The 22,429-nt window shown below is 37.8% G+C and overlaps 1 protein-coding gene across 1 annotated transcript; it reads left to right on the forward strand.

Annotated features, from left to right (window-relative positions):
* Positions 1 to 1,390: 1,390 nt before the first annotated feature.
* Positions 1,391 to 20,839, forward strand: LOC121400686 (zinc finger E-box-binding homeobox 1-like). The gene is made up of 6 exons (XM_041584418.1): positions 1,391 to 1,551; positions 7,430 to 7,560; positions 9,931 to 10,036; positions 15,836 to 16,968; positions 17,615 to 17,768; positions 19,851 to 20,839. Exons 1-6 carry the CDS (start codon positions 1,422 to 1,424, stop codon positions 20,066 to 20,068), a joined length of 1,872 nt encoding a protein of 623 aa, XP_041440352.1. The 5' UTR covers positions 1,391 to 1,421; the 3' UTR covers positions 20,069 to 20,839.
* The last annotated feature ends 1,590 nt before the right edge of the window (positions 20,840 to 22,429 follow it).

The raw sequence follows: 22,429 nt of genomic DNA on the forward strand, positions 1-22,429 counted from the left end.
TTAGCACTTTGCACTTGTCTATTTCTATACAAAACCACTCTGTTGCTTCCAGTCTGCCTGCTTTGTATGGTCAGTGTCTGCAGAAACCAGGAATAAACTTTGATGCTAAACCAGGGAGAGCCAGGAACACCAGGAAGTGAACCAGCCCTAAAACATCCGTTTTTTAAACTCTGATCTTTAGTAAAATGATTGGCACCAAATAAAATGCAAGTAGTTTTTCTGGTATTGCCTTTTGGACAGTTCATAAACAAATATGAACTTTGTTGAGACAAAAAATGAAAGAAGGCTGATGGTGCCACTTTTAGAAGCATAAATAGAATGGCAGGTAATGTACTTTTGAGGGCACTAGGCCTTAGATTCTACATTTGGCTGGAGTTATGTTCATGTGAAAGTACTGTTATGACCGTGGTGGAGCTGTAGATGATATGTTTCTGGGTTTCACTTGATCTGTGCCGCTGCATGTTGTTGCAAGGTCAGAGGCTTAAGCTAACCATGAAACAAATTAGGTCTAATTGCAAACCTGTCTCTGAATATTGGTTTCTACAATATTGAAGGTCAGTAACCCCTAGAACCAGGTAATAATTTAATCAAAAGTTGTTATTCATTTACTAAAATTTACTAAAAGTGCAATCCTTTTTTAATGAATTAATTGCACTTGGCACCTCAAATAAATGGCCTGAGATTCTGCATGAATCTGTTATGAAGATCCTGTTGCCACCAGACATTATGTACTCAGAGGTGCTGACAACTGCTGATCGGAATGATGATTTGGTGGTACAATGTCATAGACTGCTTTAAAAAAGTTAAGATGATATCATTTCAATGGTGGAATCCATTTGCATACCAGGGACCAAAATATGAGAAAACATATTACAGATACATAAATAAAATGTATTGATAATAACTAGTTACCCCAACGTGCTGAAATAAAATATTACTCATTCACTATCTAACTTGTCAGACAATGTTTGTATAATATCAATCTCAATATATAGAACTGTCATTAAATAAATAACATTAATGCACAGTTACAGTTCACATGACTTGTTTTATTATAAAGCTTTATCACCAACACATCCAAAAAATAAACAGAAAACAAAAAAGTAAAGGGCAACCTAAAACCACGATTAAAAGTTGGTTTCACTAACACCGATGATCAGGTAGAGATTCCCCCATTGCATCTCAGTAATAAATGTATTTGCTTACTCTGTGATGTTGATGGCAGTACAGAGAGTGGGTGCTAGGATAGGCTCATCATTTTACTGTTTTTGAACACACCCTGTTCAAAATAATGGGATCCCTAAATGTTCATATTATGCAAAGATTGGAAGCATATAATGTATAAACACTAATATGTACATTTGTTGAAACTCCCGTCAGATGATGATAATAATGATAATGATGACCAATGTCTAGCGGGAATGGAGACCATAACTAACTCAGATATGGAGGGAAGAGAATTTATTGCTGGAAGACGTCTGTCCTTGACATTATCAACAGTTCATCAAGGAACTCCCATCAGGACCAGTGAATCAGAGGAGCCTTCAGACAGTAAGTTATCACTATGGTTTAGTTTATGAGATGCCAATAAGCTGCATAGTCATGTTTTTGCTCTATGGTTAACACAACAACAAATGTAATATACCCATGTCACTCTTTAAAGAAAGTGTCTATAAAAATGTTTTAAATAACATCAATTAAAAACATTTAGACTAAAAAGCAAGTCATATAAATGTTGTAAACCTGATAAAGCCGACTGAGCAGTCTTTTCATTACATTACCCTGCGATCGTTGAAGTCACAATTTTAGGAAGCAGCCATTAATCCTAGTTGAAATCCTGACCTAAAAAGAGAAAGAGAGGCTGTGTCTTTTTACATCTTGGCAACTATTAGGTGTCCTCAAAAATTAGGGAAATAATGATAGAATCCCTTAGGGCAGGACTACACAGGCGATTTCACACCGATCCGACGCGCTGCGCAAAAATGCAGGCATCACGTCGGATGCAATGGAAACAAGGTAAGTAATTCAATTGTCACATCGTGTTGCATTGTTGATGCGACGCGACACGACTATCGGATGCAGACGCTGCACGCTGCGTCTGCATCCGACAGTCGTTTCGCGTCGCATCAACAATGCAACACGATCCGACACTGCCATTACTTACCTTGTTTCCGTCGCATCCAACGTGACGCCTGCGATTTTGAGCAGCGCTTCGGATCGCTGCGAAATCGCTCGTGTAGTCCTGCCATTAGATAGTTGTTGGAGTTGGCGTTATGAACTTCTGTAAATGGTACAGGGCTGACAGGTTTAAACTCAGGTTGTTTACTTTCCAAACACTTTTTTTTTCAGTTCAGTTGTTTTCAGATTGTTCACCCAAAATAAAGACTTTTTTCAATTTCATTCCATTTTTGAATTTTTTCCCCAAATTTAACTCTAAAGTTTATTTTTCCTGTCCCTGGTGTTTCAGCCCAGCAGCTCAGTGATCCACATGCAATTCTGAACTGTTACATGTAATTGTAGCAATTGTTACAATTTGCTACATTTAATTGATACATTTCCCAGGTGCCTCTGTGGAATATTAGCAGCTATTATATCAGTGTTGGACTGGTCCACCGGGTGACCAGGTATACTCCCGGTGGGCCCAGGTGTCAGAGGGCCCTCATGCTGCTAAACATTTGGCCATTCCCTATTTCTATGAGAACAAAAAGGCTAAATAGATGGAATAATAGATTATAATATGTAATAGTACTGAGAGTGGGCCACTGGTCTAAGGTTTTTTGATGGGCCCCTAATCTAAGGCTTTTGGGTGGGCCCCTAATCTAAGGCTTTTGGGTGGGCCCCTGGTGTGCCAGGCAGATTTATCAAAGGTCGAGGTGAATTTTCGAATGAAAAAAATTAAAATTTCGAGCTATTTTTGTGTACCTTGACTAGGGAATAGTCCTAATTTGATTTGAATTTGAAAAAAACTGTCTCTTTAAAAATTCAACGTCGACCATTCGCCATCTAAAACCTGCCGAATTGCTGTTTTAGCCTATGGGGGAACCTCCTAGAACCCATTTGGAGTCAATTGGTGGACTTTAAAAATCAAAGTTTTTTTCGAGAAAAACTTTGATTCGAATTCGATTGAATGCACTATTACTTCGATTGATATGATTTCGGTTGGTCTTTTTGAATTCGAATTTCAAAGTTTTCCAAATTTGAACTTCGACCCTTGATAAATATGCCCCCAAATGTATCAATTTAGAACAGTAAAGAGTCGGTGACCCCCCTCCCCCAAGCTGCTTCAGAAAGACATAAGAAGGCGAAAAATTAACCTTTAAACTTCAATATTAGAAAAACGGTAATTGGAAAAGGTCTTTATTTCTGGTGAACCAACTGAACTGGAAAAGTGTTGGAAGGTGAACAATAATTCATTCTTTTCAGAAGCAAAGCCATTTTATTGGGTTTATGTGGGGACCGATTCATGAAGCTCGAGTGAAGGATTCGAAGTAAAAAAACTTCGAATTTCGAAGTGTTTTTTGGGCTACTTCGACCATCGAATGGGCTACTTCGACGTTCGACTACGACTACGAATCGAAGGATTCGAACTAAAAATCGTTCGACTATTCGACCATTCGATAGTCGAAGTACTGCCTCTTTAAAAAAAACTTCGACCCCCTACTTCGGCAGCTAAAAGCTACCGAAGTCAATGTTAGCCTATGGGGAAGGTCCCCATAGGCTTGCCTAAGTTTTTTTGATCGAAGGATATTCCTTCGATCGTAGGATTTGCGCTAAATCCTTCGACTTCGATATTCGAAGTCGAAGGATTTTAGTTCCTAGTCGAATATCGAGGGTTAATTAACTCTCGATATTCGACCCTTCATACATCTGCCCCTTAATGTTTCCATGATTTTCTAGTAGACTTTAGGGGGTTATTTACTAAAACCCAAATTTTATGGTTGGGGTTTTAAAGGGAAAAGCACAATTTTTTTTGTGGGAAGAAAAAACAACTCAAATTTATTATACCCCGAGGTTGCTAAAAGTCCGAATCCGAAAATACTCCATTTCAAACCTGTCAAGGTCATGTAGAATTCAATGGCTGATGTCCCTTTTACAACTGGAAGATATCATGATCTGGGTTTCGTACAGTAATAATTTGTGTTTTTCAGGTGATAATCTGAAAAATTCACAGTTTTTGGCATAAAATTTTAAAAAATGTGTACGAATTGTGGGAAATTGTACCAACAATTTTATCAAGTCTTTTCCTGCACTGAATTTTTCAAGTTATTTTATTGATAAATAAGATTCAATTGTGAATTGGAATTTGGTGGAATTTGTTTTAATAAAATAATGAGAAAATGTAATGTTTTAGTAAATAACCTCCTCAATGTATGAAGATCCAAATTACGGAAAGATACGTTATCTTGAAAACCCCAGGTCCCAAGCATTTTGGATAACAGGTACCAAACCTGCACCATATCTACAGTATGACTACGCTAGTATTTAAGTGTTTATCCCTTGCACCTTTGTTTTTTAGGATAATGTCCACATCAGAAATTATTCCTGCCACAAACTGGTCTCTATGGGTGCTTGTGTACACAATATCTTACTCTTTGTGCATGGTTATATTTGTAATGTGTGATAATTGTTACTAAACTAATATCTTTATAGCTTTCCCATTAAGAAATATCAAGCCAATCATATGGAGCTACTAAATTAAGTAGGGCCAAGCACCCCAACTAGGTGTTTTACCAGATTTGCGGGGAAATGTAATAAAAGTCGGTAACGGAAAAACTATTCGCAATGCAAAAAGTTATGCCTTTACGCAAACAAATTTTTCTTTGTGCGAATTTAATATAGCTTTTGTGAACCCGGGAAACTGTTTAGTGACCACTTCCAACAGTGGAAGAAGGTTTGCGAATTTTAAAGTTTGCGCCAATGCACAGTCAATGAAATAAATCTTCTTACTGAAAAAGACGTTATGTTTGCTCCAAAAGATTACAACACCTTCAAGCACTTCTTAAGAGTGCGCAATTAAAATTCGCAATGTGCAATTAAAATTTGCAATGCAATAACAGTTTAAGGAACAATATTACATTGCGAGATGTGGATTTTTAGTCTTATTGGTACGAATTGTTTTTCTCTTTGCAACTTTAATACATTACCCTGTTGGTTCACTAATAGATTTTTAGGTCTCCCGTTTACATGATACTATTATCAAGTTTTTCCAGCCCCCCCAAATATACAGTATATTCGATAACTGTGCCACTATATTGAAGGCTTTTGTTTGCATTCATACAGTATGTTCTATCATCTTTTAAATTTCCACTTGAACCAACCAGTCACCTCTACCTTCATTAATTGGTTTCACAGTGGTGTAAACTGAATAAAAAAGCCATTTAAATTGCCTGCCTTCTCTCTGTTTCTTTAAACCAATTTGCAGGTCTCCAATAATATTACTATACTGTATATATTTAGAATAAAAAAAAAAAAACAAGATTAGTTTTACACTTTTCTACAATACCCTTATAATTTTTTACATCTTTGCTTGCATGGCTGTTTGTTTGTTTGCTTGATTGCCCCCCTTGTACTTGCTTTCAGATGCATGGTTTTTTTTCTTATCCATCTCTTGGCTAACCTTTCTGGTAAAGGTAAACCATAATGGTCTTACTTTGTTACATCTTTCCTGTACAGAAATATCTGCATATCTTATTTAACATTTTAAAGACATGTCTCATTTAGTGTGCGACAGAGATGCCCTTTTCCTTGACCCTGTGGGGTTTTAGTAATTTATTTATGCAGCTGACTCTTCAACATTATGTCAAAGGAGACTGTGTGATGATTGCTATGACTAGATAAATGGAGAATTAATAGTGATTACAAAATGCAAATACAGGTTAAGCAAGATGATTTTATCAGTAGACTTGCAGTTATAATATAGAAAACGATTACTCACAGAGGTCTGTTCTCAGATTAAGGAATTAAGATACTGACACAGGGGAGGTTTCTCCAACACCCGTCCCCCCCAAATGATGGTTCACATTGGCTTTTATAGAAATTTCCATCAAAGGCTATGGGAAGAAATGTTGGTTATAAGTCTGAAAAACCAACGTCTTTTTTTTAGACTTGTGGACTTTGCAATATAATATTGTAAAACAAATGTATTAAAGCCCTCAGGCAAACAACCATTATCCACTGAAATTCAGCCAGGCCAGTATGCAATATTTTTATAAACACATTGAGTACATTTGGCTCTGTGAAGGTTTGGTGAGATTAGATTGTGGAATGTCCTGTGGAGCCCAGCCATTTCTGATAGCAGCTCTCGAAAAACAGACAATAAAATCCTGTGCACAAACTGAAATTGCATGCATTCAACTTACTCTTGTTTTTTTTAGCTCTTTAGGGTAGAACTTCAAGTGCGTTACCGTCCGTTCCGACTCACTGAGATGAATCGCAGGCGTCATGTCGGATGCACCAAATCTAAGGTAATTAATAGGAATGTTGGACGTTGTCACCATCAGACACGACTGTCGGATGCGAATGCTGCATGTTGCGACTTCAACAACGTCCAAAATTCCTATTACTTACCTTAGATTTGGCGCATCCGACAAGGCGCCTGTGATTTATCTCAGCACGTCAGAACGGCTGCTATCACAGGTAAAAGCGCTCATGTAGTTCTACCCTTAAAGATTTAAAATAATTTAACATTTAGTTATGAAGCTCTAGCTGGTTGCTAGAGTGCTATGTTTCGTAGCAACCGGGCAATGGTGTGAATAACAGACTAGGCAATGAATAATTAAATTAATAGCAGAAGGCTTACATAGAAAGACAAACATTACAAATAAAAACGATACAAATCCAGTCTCCAAATGAACCTGTTTCTAGTTTCCATACACATTTGAAAGAAGCAGAATACAAAAACAATTGAAATGCACATTTTCTACATTAATAGGTTTTAAATTAATGAAAAATAAGGAGTGTGAAGCATATACAAAGAGGAATAATCAAAATGTTGCCCCTGCCAATGCACTGAAGTGAAGATAAATTCTGGATGTGACTGCAACAGCTCAGTGTTTTGTTGTTTAATGGCAAATGGGAAAATAGGATTAGAAACGGCAGAAGGCAAATTAGTGCACAAAATGCTCATGTATAGTGCATAAATAATACCTTAGATGCCTACCTCAGCCCAGCCAACATAAAATGGATGAAGTTGTATATTTAGCCCATGAGCTGTTTAACTAAATTCATTTGGCAGCCTGGACTTATGTTAGTCATTGGCATCTCTGATTGGCTGAAATTAGCAGGCTAATAAACCAATTCCAAATGGATTGAGACTTGCATCGTTTTAACTGGCACTTACATTTTCATAACTTACGTGTAACTATAACCACACATTGTGTCATTTTTAATTTATTGCACATATCTTCCCGTCTTATTATTTTATTTTAAGGAGTGGCCTTGAATCCCAGTGAAGTTTGTGAGAGTAATTGCAAGGGTTGCTCATCTTCCAGCATTCATCACCATGTACAGAGGGACCTCCCATTCTCCCTTAGCCCTGAGCTAAATGAAGACATCCTTCAGGTAATGACTCCATACTGTTGGACTTCTCCCTATAGGGCAAATTCACTAAGATCCGAAGTTGTGCCGGCGACAGCTTCGCCACACTCCGCCGCACTTCGCCAGGCGTAGTTTCGCCAGCGCTACGCAAATTCACTAAAATGCGAAGTTGCGCTCAGGGAGGCAAACAGTAGCGAAGTTGCACTAGCATCAATTTGTCAAGCAAAGCGAAGTTACGCTAGCGATGCCTAATTTGCATACGGCGCCAAGTTAAAGTACAATGGACGTATATGTAGCACCAAATACATTACACTACACAAGCCTGGGAAAGCTTCATATGTGGGGGGGGAGGGTACCCCCAAAAAAATGTACAATCTTTTTCAGCGTATCACCCTTAAAAAAGAAAAAGACGCCAGCATTTTTTGGGACTTAGAAAAAATGTAAACTTTTTTTGAAGCATGCCCTATCTACTCTATTGCACTTTGCCTGGTCTCAATGCGAAGGCAAGTCTGGCACAAGAGTTAACGTTTATGAAAATCCGCAAGTTAGTGTATTAGCGTAGTTACGTCCCTTCGCCATAGCGCAATTTTGCCTGGCATAAGGGTGCGAAGTAGCGCTAGAGTAGGTCCACTTCGCTATCGAATTTACGCCAGCGCCCGTTAGTAAATCGGCGAAGTAACGAAATGACGTCACGCTGGCGAATTTGCGCTAGCGTTAGCCACTTCGTGCTTTAGTAAATTTGCCCCTATAAGTGAAAGAAAAATTGCCAGTGCAGGGTTTGTATTTCAAAAGAATTATCACAAAAAATGAGGTGTTAGTACCACAAGCTCTACACTGTCTATTAACATTCTTACGGGAAAATGTAATAAAAGTCGGTAATGGAAAAAATATTCGCAATGCGAAAAGTTATGCCTCTGTTCAAACAAATTTGCCTTTGTGCGAATTTAATAAAGCTTTTGCAAACCTGGAAACTGTTTAGTGACCACTTCCGACAGTTGAAGAAGGTTTGCGAATTTTATAGTTATCGCCAGTGCGCAGTGAATGTAATAAAACATCTTACTGAAAAAGTTACGACACCTTCAAGCACTTCTTAAAAGTGGGCAATGAGCAATTAAAATGTAATAACAGTTTAAGGCAGAGTATAACATTGCGATATGAGACTTTTTATTCTTATTTGTGCTAATTGTTATTTTGCGACTTTTCTTACATTCCCCTATAAGTATATAGTTCATTTAACTATATATACAGTGCCATGACCTGGATGAATGAGAACCTTCACTGACATTGGTGCCGTGTAAATCTAGAAATTGTCTTTCCTGCATTGTCTGGGCTTAAACAATTCAAATATCACCACCAGTGATTAACACTGACAACAATGTGAAGGTATTTTCTGATGTTTTCTCCATTTTGGAAGAGGAGAATTAGTGCAGACAACAAAAAGTACATTGACTTTGCCCTTAGAGCTATCACACACAGCCTCTGAGTCTAAGGGAGAAGAATGGAAAAAGATCTGCCTCTGGTAAAAATTGATGATTTCAGCAGCCTAACATCGCCAGCTTCTGCCATAAGATGAGTGAAATTCATTTAAAATAGACTTGAGTGCAGGTGGGACTATTTTTTCATAGTTCAATGTACTAAATATGGGACATGTTTAAGCTCTAGATGTTGTATGCTACAACCCCTGCTATCCATAGCACTAGGGGGCTTCCAGCAAGTACTGATGTGTCCATCCTTTTACTATAAGGTTCCCAGATCACTTGAAAATTCAGGGTAGTGTTGAAAAAAATCCAGATACAAGAGCTCCATTGATTGGAATTGAATGGGACCATGCAATCAATAGATGTGGCCCTGAATTTTCAAGTGATCTGGTAACCTTATTTTACTAGATTGTAATACAAGTGAGATAAAAAAAATCCTCCAGATGGCAACATTTAGGGGCAGATTTATCAAGGGTCGAATTTGAAGTAATGGGAGTTTTTTTGAACTCCCATAACTCAGAAATTCAAATTAAAAAAGACCAATCAAAATTTATCAAAAAAATTAAAGGTTTTTTTTGGGTGAATGGGTCCGTTTTCGGTCAAATTCAAAATGTACACATTGAAGTAACAGCGCATTCGATCGAATTTGATTCAAAGTTTTTCCAAAAAAAACCTTTGAGTTTTCAAAGTCCACCACTTGACTCCAAATGGGTTCTAGGAGGTCCTCCATAGGCTAAAACAGCAATTCGGCAGGTTTTAGATGGCGAATGATGGAAGTCAAAGAGACAGTACTATTAGTACTATTACTGCTAGTATTTATCTTGTGTTTTAAGGCTCTAGCTTAGTAGGGATTTTAAATAAATTGATTTTTGTACTAGTGAAAAACAAATCTTTGTCTGTTCTCTTTCTGTTTTAGACACCTACCAAGAAAGATGCAGAGATGAGAAAATTTAAATGTGTTGAATGTGGAAAGGCTTTTAAGTTTAAACATCATTTAAAAGAACACGTTCGAATACATAGTGGTAAGTAGACTGAAGGATGTGTGTGCAGAACAGTTAGGAAAAGGAAAAGAATCAATTCTGCATCCAGCAACCAAAAAAACACATCTTAAATTAAAAGCTGAGAAGAAAATTCAACATTAAGTGGCCATTCCAGCTCCCATAATAGATTGAAGTAAAGTCACCTGAATAGCCAGGGATTGGCCAGTACGTTAATCTGTTCCACAGTAAGTTACACTAAAGTGATGCACATTATACATTAATATATATATAAATAAAAAATAATACTCTCAAGGTAAGGATCCCAACCATTCCCATTTACTGGGGATAGCCCAATTTCAAGGGAATGTCATGCTCTTGCAAATGTCCCTGTATATTGGTGAACACACCCTGTTCTAAATTCGGATTTAATGAAAAACCCATTATTTCACGAGGCTGCTTTTAAATCCATCATTAAGCTTAAACAGTTCCTTTTTGCAGTGCCTGCTGGTGAAATTTTCATCTCAGCATGGAAATTGTAGAACAAGGAGGGGTCTTTTGGTTGCATTCTGTTAAGACTGAACAATAATTGGGAGGATATTGTGGTGAGGGAGTAGGGATTGTAGAACAGAAGTAGTGTTTAACTTATTGCCCAGTTGTGGAAAAAGCCTGTCCCCTTTCAATATGAGGGTTTTGTCGCCTTCCTTCCTCCTCTACCACCACCGGGGCTTAGAGCCCACCAAGTGCCAGTTACAAAATGTGTTTTATTTATTAGATTTATTTATTAAATGCTGCACTAATTATCTCATCAACTTTGCTGGCAAGCTGTAGGGAACTTAATTCGTAAGATATCTCTGCTAATATGAGCTCTCAACGTGTGAAAACTGCCCTGCGACTATTGAATAGGCTCGAGGGTGGTTGTGTCATGATTGAGAGAGTGTTACCTTCTCTGCAACTTCCCAGCAAAAGTAGATAAAATGGTTTGCGCTGCATATAATTAACACTATGCACATATTAATGTACCAGTACTGTGTGTGAAGAAAAAAACATAAAAGCAGAAAGGTGATAAAAAGTAAAAAGAGGAAGAGAGACGTTGAAGAAGAAAAAGGTACAGGGGACAGGAAAGTGTACAGAGATGTGTATATTTGCATTAATTTCTACTAAACTAGTACCACTAGCCTCTAGTCTTACTGAACTGGAGCAAGACTTGCATATAAAACGTCTGTTTCGTGTCTCGGGTAAAAAATAGTAGAGTAATCATAATGTGCTGTGTGCATCAGGACTGTGTTGGTTTCAACTTCCAGCGCCTGCTGATGTTGGATTTTCCTGAACTCTTTTTATGTTTTTTCCTCCAAGGAGCCAAGCCTTTCTATTATGCCTGGTGCTGCTTGACCTCTAATGCCAGCCCAGGTCTTGGGATTTTTAGTTTTTAGTAGTAAGATTTGGTAATAATTATTCAGTAATCCCTATGTTTGTTACAGTCTTCAGAGCAGAAGACTTTATTTGTTGTTGATGCAGTAACAGTGTCTCTGATTAATTATTATATAGAAGCAGGGAAGACAGGCCAGCAGATATGCTTAAATCCCTTTCCACAATTACATTTCTTAACCATGTGTACCAACCATGGGGAAGATAAAAATGCAATTTTATGAATAAAAAAATTAATGTATATCGGGAGAAAATGGGAAGTGATTTTGTGGGTGTGATCTGTCCTTCCCAGCACAGTGTGTTTTGTGCACTACCATTTTCTATATTGTCCCCAGATTTCATACTAAAATCTTAAAACATAAATCTTTAGGAGTCCTGAGACTGTATATGTGGGTTCACAGTGCCTTTAAAGAGCAGTGGGTCAGTGGGTGTGATCTGCTGCCAATGGGTGCATTCTCCTATAAAATAGGCTGGTCATTGGAAAAGACCAAGCACAGGGTGGAACACGGAACATCCCACATATTTGGATCATAGCCTGTTTAGATAGATTCCTTAAGAGTATTTGAACATGCTGTATGCATTATTCAAATCCAATGACACAAAACATTTGTATAAAATGCCATTTTATACATTTGACGTTTCAGTCTTATAACATTTGACGTTTCAGTCCAGTGACCTTCCCTTCATATCTAGCCTCAAAAAAATTTTTTAAATGGATTTTTATTTCACATAGGCCAGAAATATGAACCCTGCAACCTGATTTTTGCAAAACGACATACGCCTTTTAGGTCTCTGCCAGTTTAACTCACTGGGCATGCTGGCTGTTAACTACCAGGTGGACAATTGATTCTGGAAGAAGAAAAAGTACCCCACTTGCTTCCCACTTGTTCAGCAGTCTTTCGATTGTTTTAACTACCTATTAAATGTTTTGTGATTACCATATAGTAATCACTTACCAATTGAGAGTATAAAGTGCTTAGTTATAATTTACTTAAATTAAACCTTGATTAAGTTGCATTAAAGTGCAAGTGACTGGCAATTACCATGAATTCATACCCACTTAAAAATGAATTCATTAATTATAAAGTGCTTAACAGTGCTGAAATAATTAATAATAAATAAGGTATTTAATATAAAGAGGACCACAATTAATAGGATACATTTTTTTTAAAAAACACACAATGCTCAGGTTAAAAGGTTTAAGCAAGAAATAGAAAATTGGAGAAGGTGGAGTTGTCCCAAATCTACTGCCTGATTGATTTCTATCCACTGTGGTCTCGATTTTTAATTCTAAATCCTATTCTGAAAAAGAGCTGTATAAGCCTAAAAAAACACAAATCCACGGGCTCTTAGTAGCAGAGAAGAGAAAGGTAACCGAGCACAGGTTGAAGTTGATATCTTCCCCACCCCTTCTATTCCGTCAACCCAATAGACTAAAGATAGTTTTTTTAAAAATTAAAGTTAAAAAGGACTCCAAATGCCGACGGGCGTACCAGGTGGACAATAGAATATTAACTACACCTGACATATAATGCAATTGGGGTTAGCTGGACTGTCTGGCGTTTTATTAACCACTCTGAAGCAGAGCTGTCAATTCCCATCAGTAGAGATCCCTATCTGAGAACTTTATGCATTTATAACATTAGATTCAGTACAACCTACAGAATACAAGAGGCATTTGTATTATAGTCACATAGTAAAAGTACATATGGAATTTTGTCTATATTTAAAGGGAATGGCAACCCAAAAATTATTTGGGGTTTTTGCTTTTTCTTAATCGTTCGGTGCTTATTTTTCATTACATTTTTCATTCATACTTTTTAGAATCAGGACTTTTAATTCAATGGCAATCATGTTTTTTAGAATTTGTGAGTTGTTTCAAAAACCTCTAAAACCATTAAAATCCCACTTCTAATAAATACACCTCCAAGACTTTTGCAACATTTGTTTTTTACATTTATTTTTTTTGTAGCTCATTCATGAAGATCCGCATAACACTGTGCATAACTCTTCTCACTATCTGTAAGCATTAGATTTATATTGACTATTAGACAAATCTTGTATTGGGATGCCATGAAAGCAGCTGGCCCAAAGATGATATTTCACGAGTCCTTGTGGTCAGTGGTTTGGCCTTAAGCACTAAAGTAGTTTGCCACATAAAGAGCATTCTCCATGCAGCCCGGAAACCAAGCACACATCCTGCTACAAGGGAATTGGCTGTGTTGTTCACCCAATTGGCTGCAAGTCAGTTATAAATAAACAGTGATATAAACAATAAGAATGTATTTGCATACATTGGGGGATGGGTATATGTCTCATTTCTGGTAATTAAAGACATTCTTGTACACTTGGCCCAGATCTGGCTAGGACCTTTAGAATAAGATGCAACTTAGATGGAAATTTGGCTCAAACAAGCCCCATGCATCCTAGCAGTCAAGTGTGCAGCATAGAAGTAATATACAGGTATGGGATATTTTATCCTTAATGTCTGCAACATTGTTGTTTTCTGTAATTTGAACTATCACACCTTAAGACTAATAATTGTAGGAGGGAAAGCACCTTCCACTCAAATGAGGCAGGGAAGTCAGGGAGTGTGCAGGATAAAAATATTAGGTGTATCTAAGGAAACACCCTGGTTCCTTAGATTTCGAAGTCCACCTGCCTATAGAACTAAACAATATATCTCCCCCACCCCTCCAGAGATCAATTCATCGTTTTTGGCAAAGTTCTGAAAGCCTGCCTGACCCAAGCTAAAAAGTTGTGCCTGACGTGCATTTAAAGCTCAGGTTTACCCGCTGTATAGCCGATGTATCACTTATGGGCTATCACACAGGCACCCAGACTTTACAGATTAGTAGACTTTCTTGAAGTTGTCCAAGCACCACCTTGTCAAAACACACAATGAAAAGTATATGACATGAAACCCTGTTCAAATATTTTTTTTTCTAAATTTTTCTGTTTTTATGTTGTTGTTTTTTTATTATTGTTTTTTATCATTTATTAGAAATTGCCCATTTTGGATTTTATCATTATACTTTACTGACATAGGGATTAAAACAACCAAGAATGCATATCTACTTTCCTTTCTTTTCTGTGGGGCAGATTTAATAAAGGGCAAAGTGGCTGTCGGTAGCGAAAATTCATGTAAAAATCCCATCCGTAGGGACATCGCCAATTTACTAACAGGCGTAGAGGACAATTTGATGGCAAAAGAGTCTGTTGCTAGAGTCGTTTTGTGCCATTTTGCCAGACTCATTTCGCTCAGGTGAACGATTGTTACTCTGCAAATTCACTAAAGTGCAAATTTTACAGAACGTTACCTCTTTCGCCAGAGTTTCCTTCGCCAGCTTCAAGCATTTGCACCAACATCTCTAATAAAATCATATATACGACCTATATGAATTCAACCTATTCAAATTGACCTAAGTGTAAGTGTTCTTACAAAGTTTCACTAGGCAGAAATTAACATAGCGAAAGTTAACTATGAAATGGCTGACAAATTAATGCTGGAAAAACTTTGCCAGCATTCGGCTGAGAGACGCAACTTCGACTTTTAATGAATTAGCGTAGTGAATAGTAGCGAATATGCCCCTGGCAAAATGGCACGAAGTGTGGCGAAGCCTTCGCAGGAGAAAATTCGCCCTTTAGTAAATTTGCCCCAATGTTTCCATCCACCGCTTCTGTGCAGGGGACTTAGGGCAGGAATGAGGTCCTCATTTACCTACCAAATATCCAGTGGAGTACACATGAATTCATTACATTAGAGCTAACTTCTAGCACTTTTTCCTGGATACAGCCACCAAATAATCTCAAGAGGTTATGTACTGACCCACAAACCCTTGAACACAAGTTTAGTCAAAAGGTAAATTCAGTTATCCTCTTGGAAGGTTGTGGCTGTAAACATATTTAATCTGGCTGACCTAAAGTATATCTAGTCTAATAAAGGACTATAAATTATACACAGTGCTGTAAGAAGACTAGCCTAAAAACAATAGTTCTCTATGTAGAGGTTAATGTTTTCCATATCATTTCTCACTTTTGGTTGCCAGTGGATTGATGACTCTGTAGGTCCAGTTTTGTACCTAACTTTTTAATAACTAACAATAATTTCTCCATAATATTGGTCTATAGACTACACAGGTTCTTTTGGGATTCTTCTCATATTCATTTACAGTTTCTAACAAGTCTTAACATTGTCAGAATCCCTAAAATGGGAAAAAAATTAAACAAACACAAAATGTAACACGATTGTTTTAGTGACACTTTCTGATCCTTACTGAATAGTGAAACAAATCCCTAGAGCTCTGTTGCTTGCAGTGCAATATGTTTGGTAGATGTAGTTGCTTTAAATAGCTGCAAATATACACAGGGCATTTGTTGTGTTATCGTTCCTAAATGATTTTTTCCTTTCTGTAGGTGAGAAGCCATATCAGTGCTCAAGATGCAAACGAAGATTCTCACATTCTGGATCATACAGCTCTCACCTTAACAACAGAAAATGCTGTTCTAGTGACCAGACAAGCCCTACAATGCCTTCTATTCCACCTTGCACATCAGAGGAAAGGACTGCTAGATGTAAAAAACAAAATGAAGAGGGAAAACCGTGCCACCCAGCCAACATGGGCCATAGAAACTGGTTAATTTATGATCCAGTTGTTGGACCTCTTGCAAAGATGCCAGTAACATGGCTAGATTATGACTTAAATAGTTTCTGTGGATCAGTTGATATGAGAATGACGCCAAGAAGGACACATTTGGAACAAGCTACTGAAAATTGGCACCTTGGCAATGCACATTGGAGCAATTTACAACAATTACCAACCAGGGCTTATGGTTGGCCAGGAGCTGATGTGGGACACTTTGGTGTTCATTTTCCTCTAGCTTTGCCAAAGCCTTCACTAATAACCAGTAACCCCCAACATGATCAGTATATTCCAAAATCATTTTTCCTTAGTCGGCGCAGTCAAGTTTTAGCTAATTTATGTCATACGGAATTTAAATGTGACGATTTACTTCAAACAGCCAATAGTTCTCTTACCAGCACTCAGACTGTAGATGAAAGGTGCCATAAAACAGAGATAGAAAATTCCAAATGTGCTACAGACCAAAAAGACACTAACACCAGTGAGTGTCAACCACCTTCAACCTCTGAGATTGAATTTGAGACTTCAGATTTTTGCCAACCAGAATTTCATGACTCTGCAATCCATATTCTCCCATCTCTCATGAATATTATTCCCATGCCTTCTAACAGTTTCCATAATGAACCACAAATGGAACCACTGGACTTATCTTTGCCAAAGTTAAACAGGACACTGCCCATAAATAATGGTTTTAAAAGGAACAATTACAGTAACTCATCTTCTGTCTCTGTGTTTGCATATGATGGACAACCAACTAGTGTGTTACAGAATTTCATGGACAACAACAACCCTGTTTTTCAGACCAATCATGCTTTTAAAGGGCTACAACTTTACCCATTTTTACATAAGCTTGACGGATATAAGGAATTTTTTAAACCACTTTCAGTTGGGGTCCAAGGCTCTATGGTGAGTAGACTTGTTTCAATATAATATTTTTTATACTACAAAATGTTCAAAGGGACTTTATGAAAAAGTAGCTTACTGTGTTTTTTCATTGAGTTTAATTAGCATATCTTTTAAGCTTGCCAGAAAATGGCCTTAATGAATTCTGTGGTGAGGGTCTATACAGTCATTGCAAAAAAACACAACAGCGACCTATTTATAGCCACAGAGCTCCCAGAAAATTTTTTTTGGGCCCCATGATTTCACCACAGGTGAACCAAGATACACAGTGCCCCCCCCCCACTTGTCTATATCAGGCATCCCATTATCCTGAGCCCCTCACTTGCGGGATAAGTGCTGTCCAAAGTTATGCCATTGCAGTGAATCCTGGAATCCATTCAGGATTCAACCAAAAACTCGTTTTTTTTGCAGGATTCAGATTTGTTTTAGTTATAGTAGTTGCACAATTTATTATCTCCACTTACACTAACTAGCACTCCATAACTACAGATGCAATTCAGGTGGAAAAGTGCCAGTTTTTACATACGGACTTGGAGCTGTAGTTCCATTCTCTCCATCGTTCCACCAGCGCTGCTTAAATCTAGTCCCCCAACTCATATACAATACATCATTCTAACTGCCATTTTTAACTCACTGTTTCACCCAAAAGGAAAACATTTTTAAAGAAGCCCCTGGAAATGGTCAGACCGGACCCATAAGGAACAAGCTTCAGAAGGCAGAAAATGGACTATATGCTTGTGATCAATGTCATAAAATGTTTCAGAAAGGTAGTTCCCTCTTACGGCATAAATATGAACATACAGGTAAGCACGTTATATCTTGACTGATGAAATAAAGAGAATAGATACTCCCTCCAACCTACAAAATTATGATGATGGGATCTTTGATATATTTTAATATATCACATAATTCTTTCTAGGTTGGGTCAAAGTTGAGAGAATAAGGGGCAATGCAGGAAAGCCGAGGCCCTATAAGAGGGTTGGATTATATCATTCAAAGATGTCTGACTTGCCACCCTCTAGCTGTTCTTGTTTCAGTTCAAAATAAGTTGGAGGGGAGCAAGTTGGACATGCTTCATGTATATCCAGAAAATATATTATAATTAGTACACCATGGAGTATGTCCTTTGTACTTTTATCTATGTTTTAGCACCAAGGTGTTGGCTGCCAAAAAACGCCCTCTCTGTCCTACCTAAGGCCAACCTTTACAAAGTCTGGTATGATCTGGTTATACGGTACATCTCCTAATATTGCAGGGCAATTCTTAACTAGACAGACACTTTGTAGATTGAGCAATTGGTTTTGGCTCTGAAAAGTATTATAACTACATTTATATGGGGTTGCATTTGAATACAGCTTAACTGCTTCTGTAGGGACACATGCTGCCCAACCCTGCGTATCATTGGGAGTTTTGGTTAAGTATAAATTGTGACAGCAGAATGGAAAAATACATCAGATAGAAGAACATTTTTAATTGCTCTGAGTCAAATGTGTAAGACGAAATAATAGTCGGGCGACGCAATGTAGAAATATTGCAAAAGTATAATTATATTCAGTTTATGGTGACAATTTAATATGGGACTTGATATTAGGAGGCAAGTGAACCTGCAGTAGAAGACTCAGAGACAATGACATTAGGAGGCATTTAGATTGGTGCCAAAAAATGCTGTATAAAAAATTCCCTACAGCCACCCCCATGAATGCAATGCTGCCTACATTTGGCATTTATAAAGGCATGCCCCCTCCTGTCCCGAAATTACACATCGTTAAGATGCTTACATAAGCGTGTTAAAAAAATATAATGGGGCCTTTCTGCCTTAAAAGGCACAAATATAAAATTTTGAAAACAAATTGCATTTCTAAAAATTTTACATAATATGTTAATTGCACATTTTCTTCGTTTTTTTTCAATGGTACAACAAGCAGTTGGAAACAGCAGTTCAGTGAATAATCACGGACAGACAGATATAGCTCTCAGTGACATTTAAAATATTGCAGCAGTCATCTCACCATTAGCCAATATTCCATTTCCCAGTCTGTATTTCTCCTTTTTTAATGTCTATCAATCACAGACATACAAGGTATTGACGAATTTGCTCTGGCTGGAGTGTACTAACTATAGTAAAATTGTTTTAATGGTACATGGCAGCAAAAAAAATATCCAGGAAGCTTATTGAATGGACTCACATACGAAACACAAAATAGACAAAGAGAAAATAACTTCATTGCATGTCAGAAATGCAAAGACTTATAGGGTAGGACTCCATGAGAGTTTTTGACGCAATCCGATGCGCTGCGAGAAAACGCTGCGTCTGCATCCGACAGTCGTGTCGCGTCGGATCAACGCTGTAACACCATGCGACAATTCTAATACTTACCTTATTTTTGATGCATTGCTCCAAAAACGCTTGTGGAGTCCTACCCTTAAGCTCCCCATAGACGCGATGATTCTTCTTGCCGAACGACCGATTTTAGGGAAGCCCGACCAATCCTTATTATTATCGTGTGGTTAGTGGGATTCCAACGATCGTACATCTTATGATTTTTCGACCGACATCTGTCGGGAAATTGATCGGCCAGGTCAAAAAATCTTTGTCGGTCCCAGTGCAATCTATCTATGTTTGCAGGGCCAAGCAGGCAGCTCCCCTTTGTTTTCCTGGTAAAATGGTCTTTTTAGTTGATGGTAAATTCGTACGATCGTTCTGAGAAGATCGTGGTCTCACGATCAGGATCTGATCTTTTAAAAATCTCAACATCTATGGCCAGCTTTAGATTCCAGTTCATGCAGGCAGGAGTTTACTTAACTTCCTCCCAATCACAACTATAAAAGATAAATAATCTATTTAGGAGCAGCCAAGGCTAACATAATCTTTATCTCTAACTCAGGGAGCAGGCCTTATAAATGTGAAGTCTGCAGGAAGGCATTTAAGCACAAACACCACCTTATTGAACATGTCCGTCTGCATTCCGGAGAGAAGCCCTACCATTGTGAAAAGTGCGGAAAAAGGTTCTCCCACTCTGGATCCTTTTCTCAACACATGAACCATCGGTACTCCTACTGTCATAAGCACGGAACACAAGATCAAGAGATGGGTGATCAGTGAAGCTGGTGCTATTCAATTCTAAATTTTAGTCATTCGTTGGCCAGCGAGGCACTTGTACAATAAGCCAGAGAGAACAAGCACTCTATGATGAACAAAGTTTCTGGTTCTTCATACATCCAATTATACATTGTGAATAATGACGAGTGAATCTGTCCCATGGTGAAAATTTGAGAAAAAAATACTAAAAACATATATATACTACTAGGCAGAATTGGTAACAAGCTCTATGATAATATAGAAAATTTCTATACCTTACGTATTATTTGTCTAGGGGTTCATAGCAATATGGATCAGATAAATGGGGGGAATCAGTTAAAAGTGTCTGGTAGTTACACATTCATCTCCCCCGTGCTGTGTGCCTGTAACATGATACAGTATATCATAAAACTATGCAAAGAATTGTTAGTATGCTCTATTATGCTCTAATAATTTCATATATCCCCAATCTGAATTAAACATCTTCAGGTTACAGAAGGGTGTATTTTATAAATACAATTATCCAGAAATTTATTTTTTTTAAATAACTTTTTTCTAATAATATAATTGAAAGAAATGAGTGAAATGGATGCAATATTAATAAAGCTGGGCTAAATGTTTAAACATAAAGTCACACTGTGGGGTTAAAAATAAATGTGTAAATGGTTTTAAGACACCTTGCATATTGTAAAAGCCAAAAGTGAGCACTTGTTTTGATAATATCAGCTCTCTCTTTGTGATATATGCTAATACAGCCCAGAATATGAAAGCAGCCCCCCTTCTATAAGTATTGGTGTGGGGCAAAAGAAGAATCTAATAAAGTTCTTTATTTAATCTCTTTGTGACTAGACACTATACAACACGTGCACAAGGCCTCATTCCTTCAGTACAAACTGTCCAATTTCTCTTTCAAATATGCTGCATACTAAACACTCCGTAGCATTCCCAGGATGAATTTGTTTAATAATACAAATATATGCTTTTATAGTTACAGTGGCCAAAGCTGAATTCAGTACAACAAGACAGTGGGTTACTGTAACACAATGCAGTTTCAGAGAGGACTACAATGTCAGGCCTAGGTATTGACTAGGGATGTAGCGAACGTCGGAAAAAAAGTTCGCGAACATATTCGCGAACTTGCGCAAAAATGCGAGCGGTTCGCGAACGGTTCGCGAACCCCATAGACTTCAATGGGAAGGCGAACTTTAACATCTAGAAAAGACATTTCTGGCCAGAAAAATGATTTTAAAGTTGTTTAAAGGGTGCAACGACCTGGACAGTGGCATGCCAGAGGGGGATCAAGGGCAAAAATGTATCTGAAAAATCTGCCTGTGTGTGCTTGGAAGAGATAGTGTAGGGGGAGAGCTGTTAGTGATTTCAGGGACAGATGATAGTAAGCTTGCTGGCTAGTAATCTGCTTGATACTGCTCTGTATTGGAGGGACAGAAGTCTGCAGGGATTTGAGGGACATTTTAGCTTAGGTAGCTTTGCTGGCTAGTAATCTACTGTTCTCTTTAAACAACTGCCATACGTTGACCTTGTAGGCATTGTTTGCCCAGTTTTTTTGGACGCAGCCACTGAAGCACAGTTGCCAGAAAAAATATGCCATATAAATGCTGAAAATAGTCATTTTTCGCCATACGTTGACCTTGTAGACATTGTTTGCCCAGTTTTTTTGGACGCAGCCACTGAAGCACAGTTGCCAGAAAAATTATGCCATATAAATGCTGAAAATATAAATTTTTTTGGTTGCAGCCACTGAAGCACAGAGGCCAGAAAAATTATGCCATATAAATGCAGAAAATATGCATTTTTTTGGTCGCAGCCACTGAAGCACAGTTGCCAGAAAAATTATGCCATATAAATGCTGAAAATATAAATTTTTTTGGTTGCAGCCACTGAAGCACAGAGGCCAGAAAAATTATGCCATATAAATGCAGAAAATATGCATTTTTTTGGTCGCAGCCACTGAAGCACAGTTGCCAGAAAAAATATGCCATATAAATGCTGAAAATAGTCATTTTTTGCCATATACGTTGAGTCAACGTATGGCAAAAAATTACTATTTTCAGCATTTATATGGCATATTTTTTCTGGCCTCTGTGCTTCAGTGGCTGCGGCCAAAAAAACTGGGCAAACAATGCCTACAAGGTCAACGTATACACTACTACAGCGGTGGATACGGATTACGTAAAATATATTATGGCTGCTTGAAAAAAGTCACTCCGGTGTTTTTTCTGGAGACGGTAATATTATGGATATTTAGACAGAATGTGAACAAGGTCACACAGCTAGATGGCGGGTTGAAGAAAACAGTGTGCAAATAATGCCTACAGGGCAAATAATGCCTAAAAGGTCAACTTATACACTACTACAGCGGTAGTA

Source organism: Xenopus laevis, chromosome 2S (genome assembly GCF_017654675.1).
Source record: "Xenopus laevis strain J_2021 chromosome 2S, Xenopus_laevis_v10.1, whole genome shotgun sequence".
NCBI lineage: Eukaryota > Metazoa > Chordata > Amphibia > Anura > Pipidae > Xenopus > Xenopus laevis.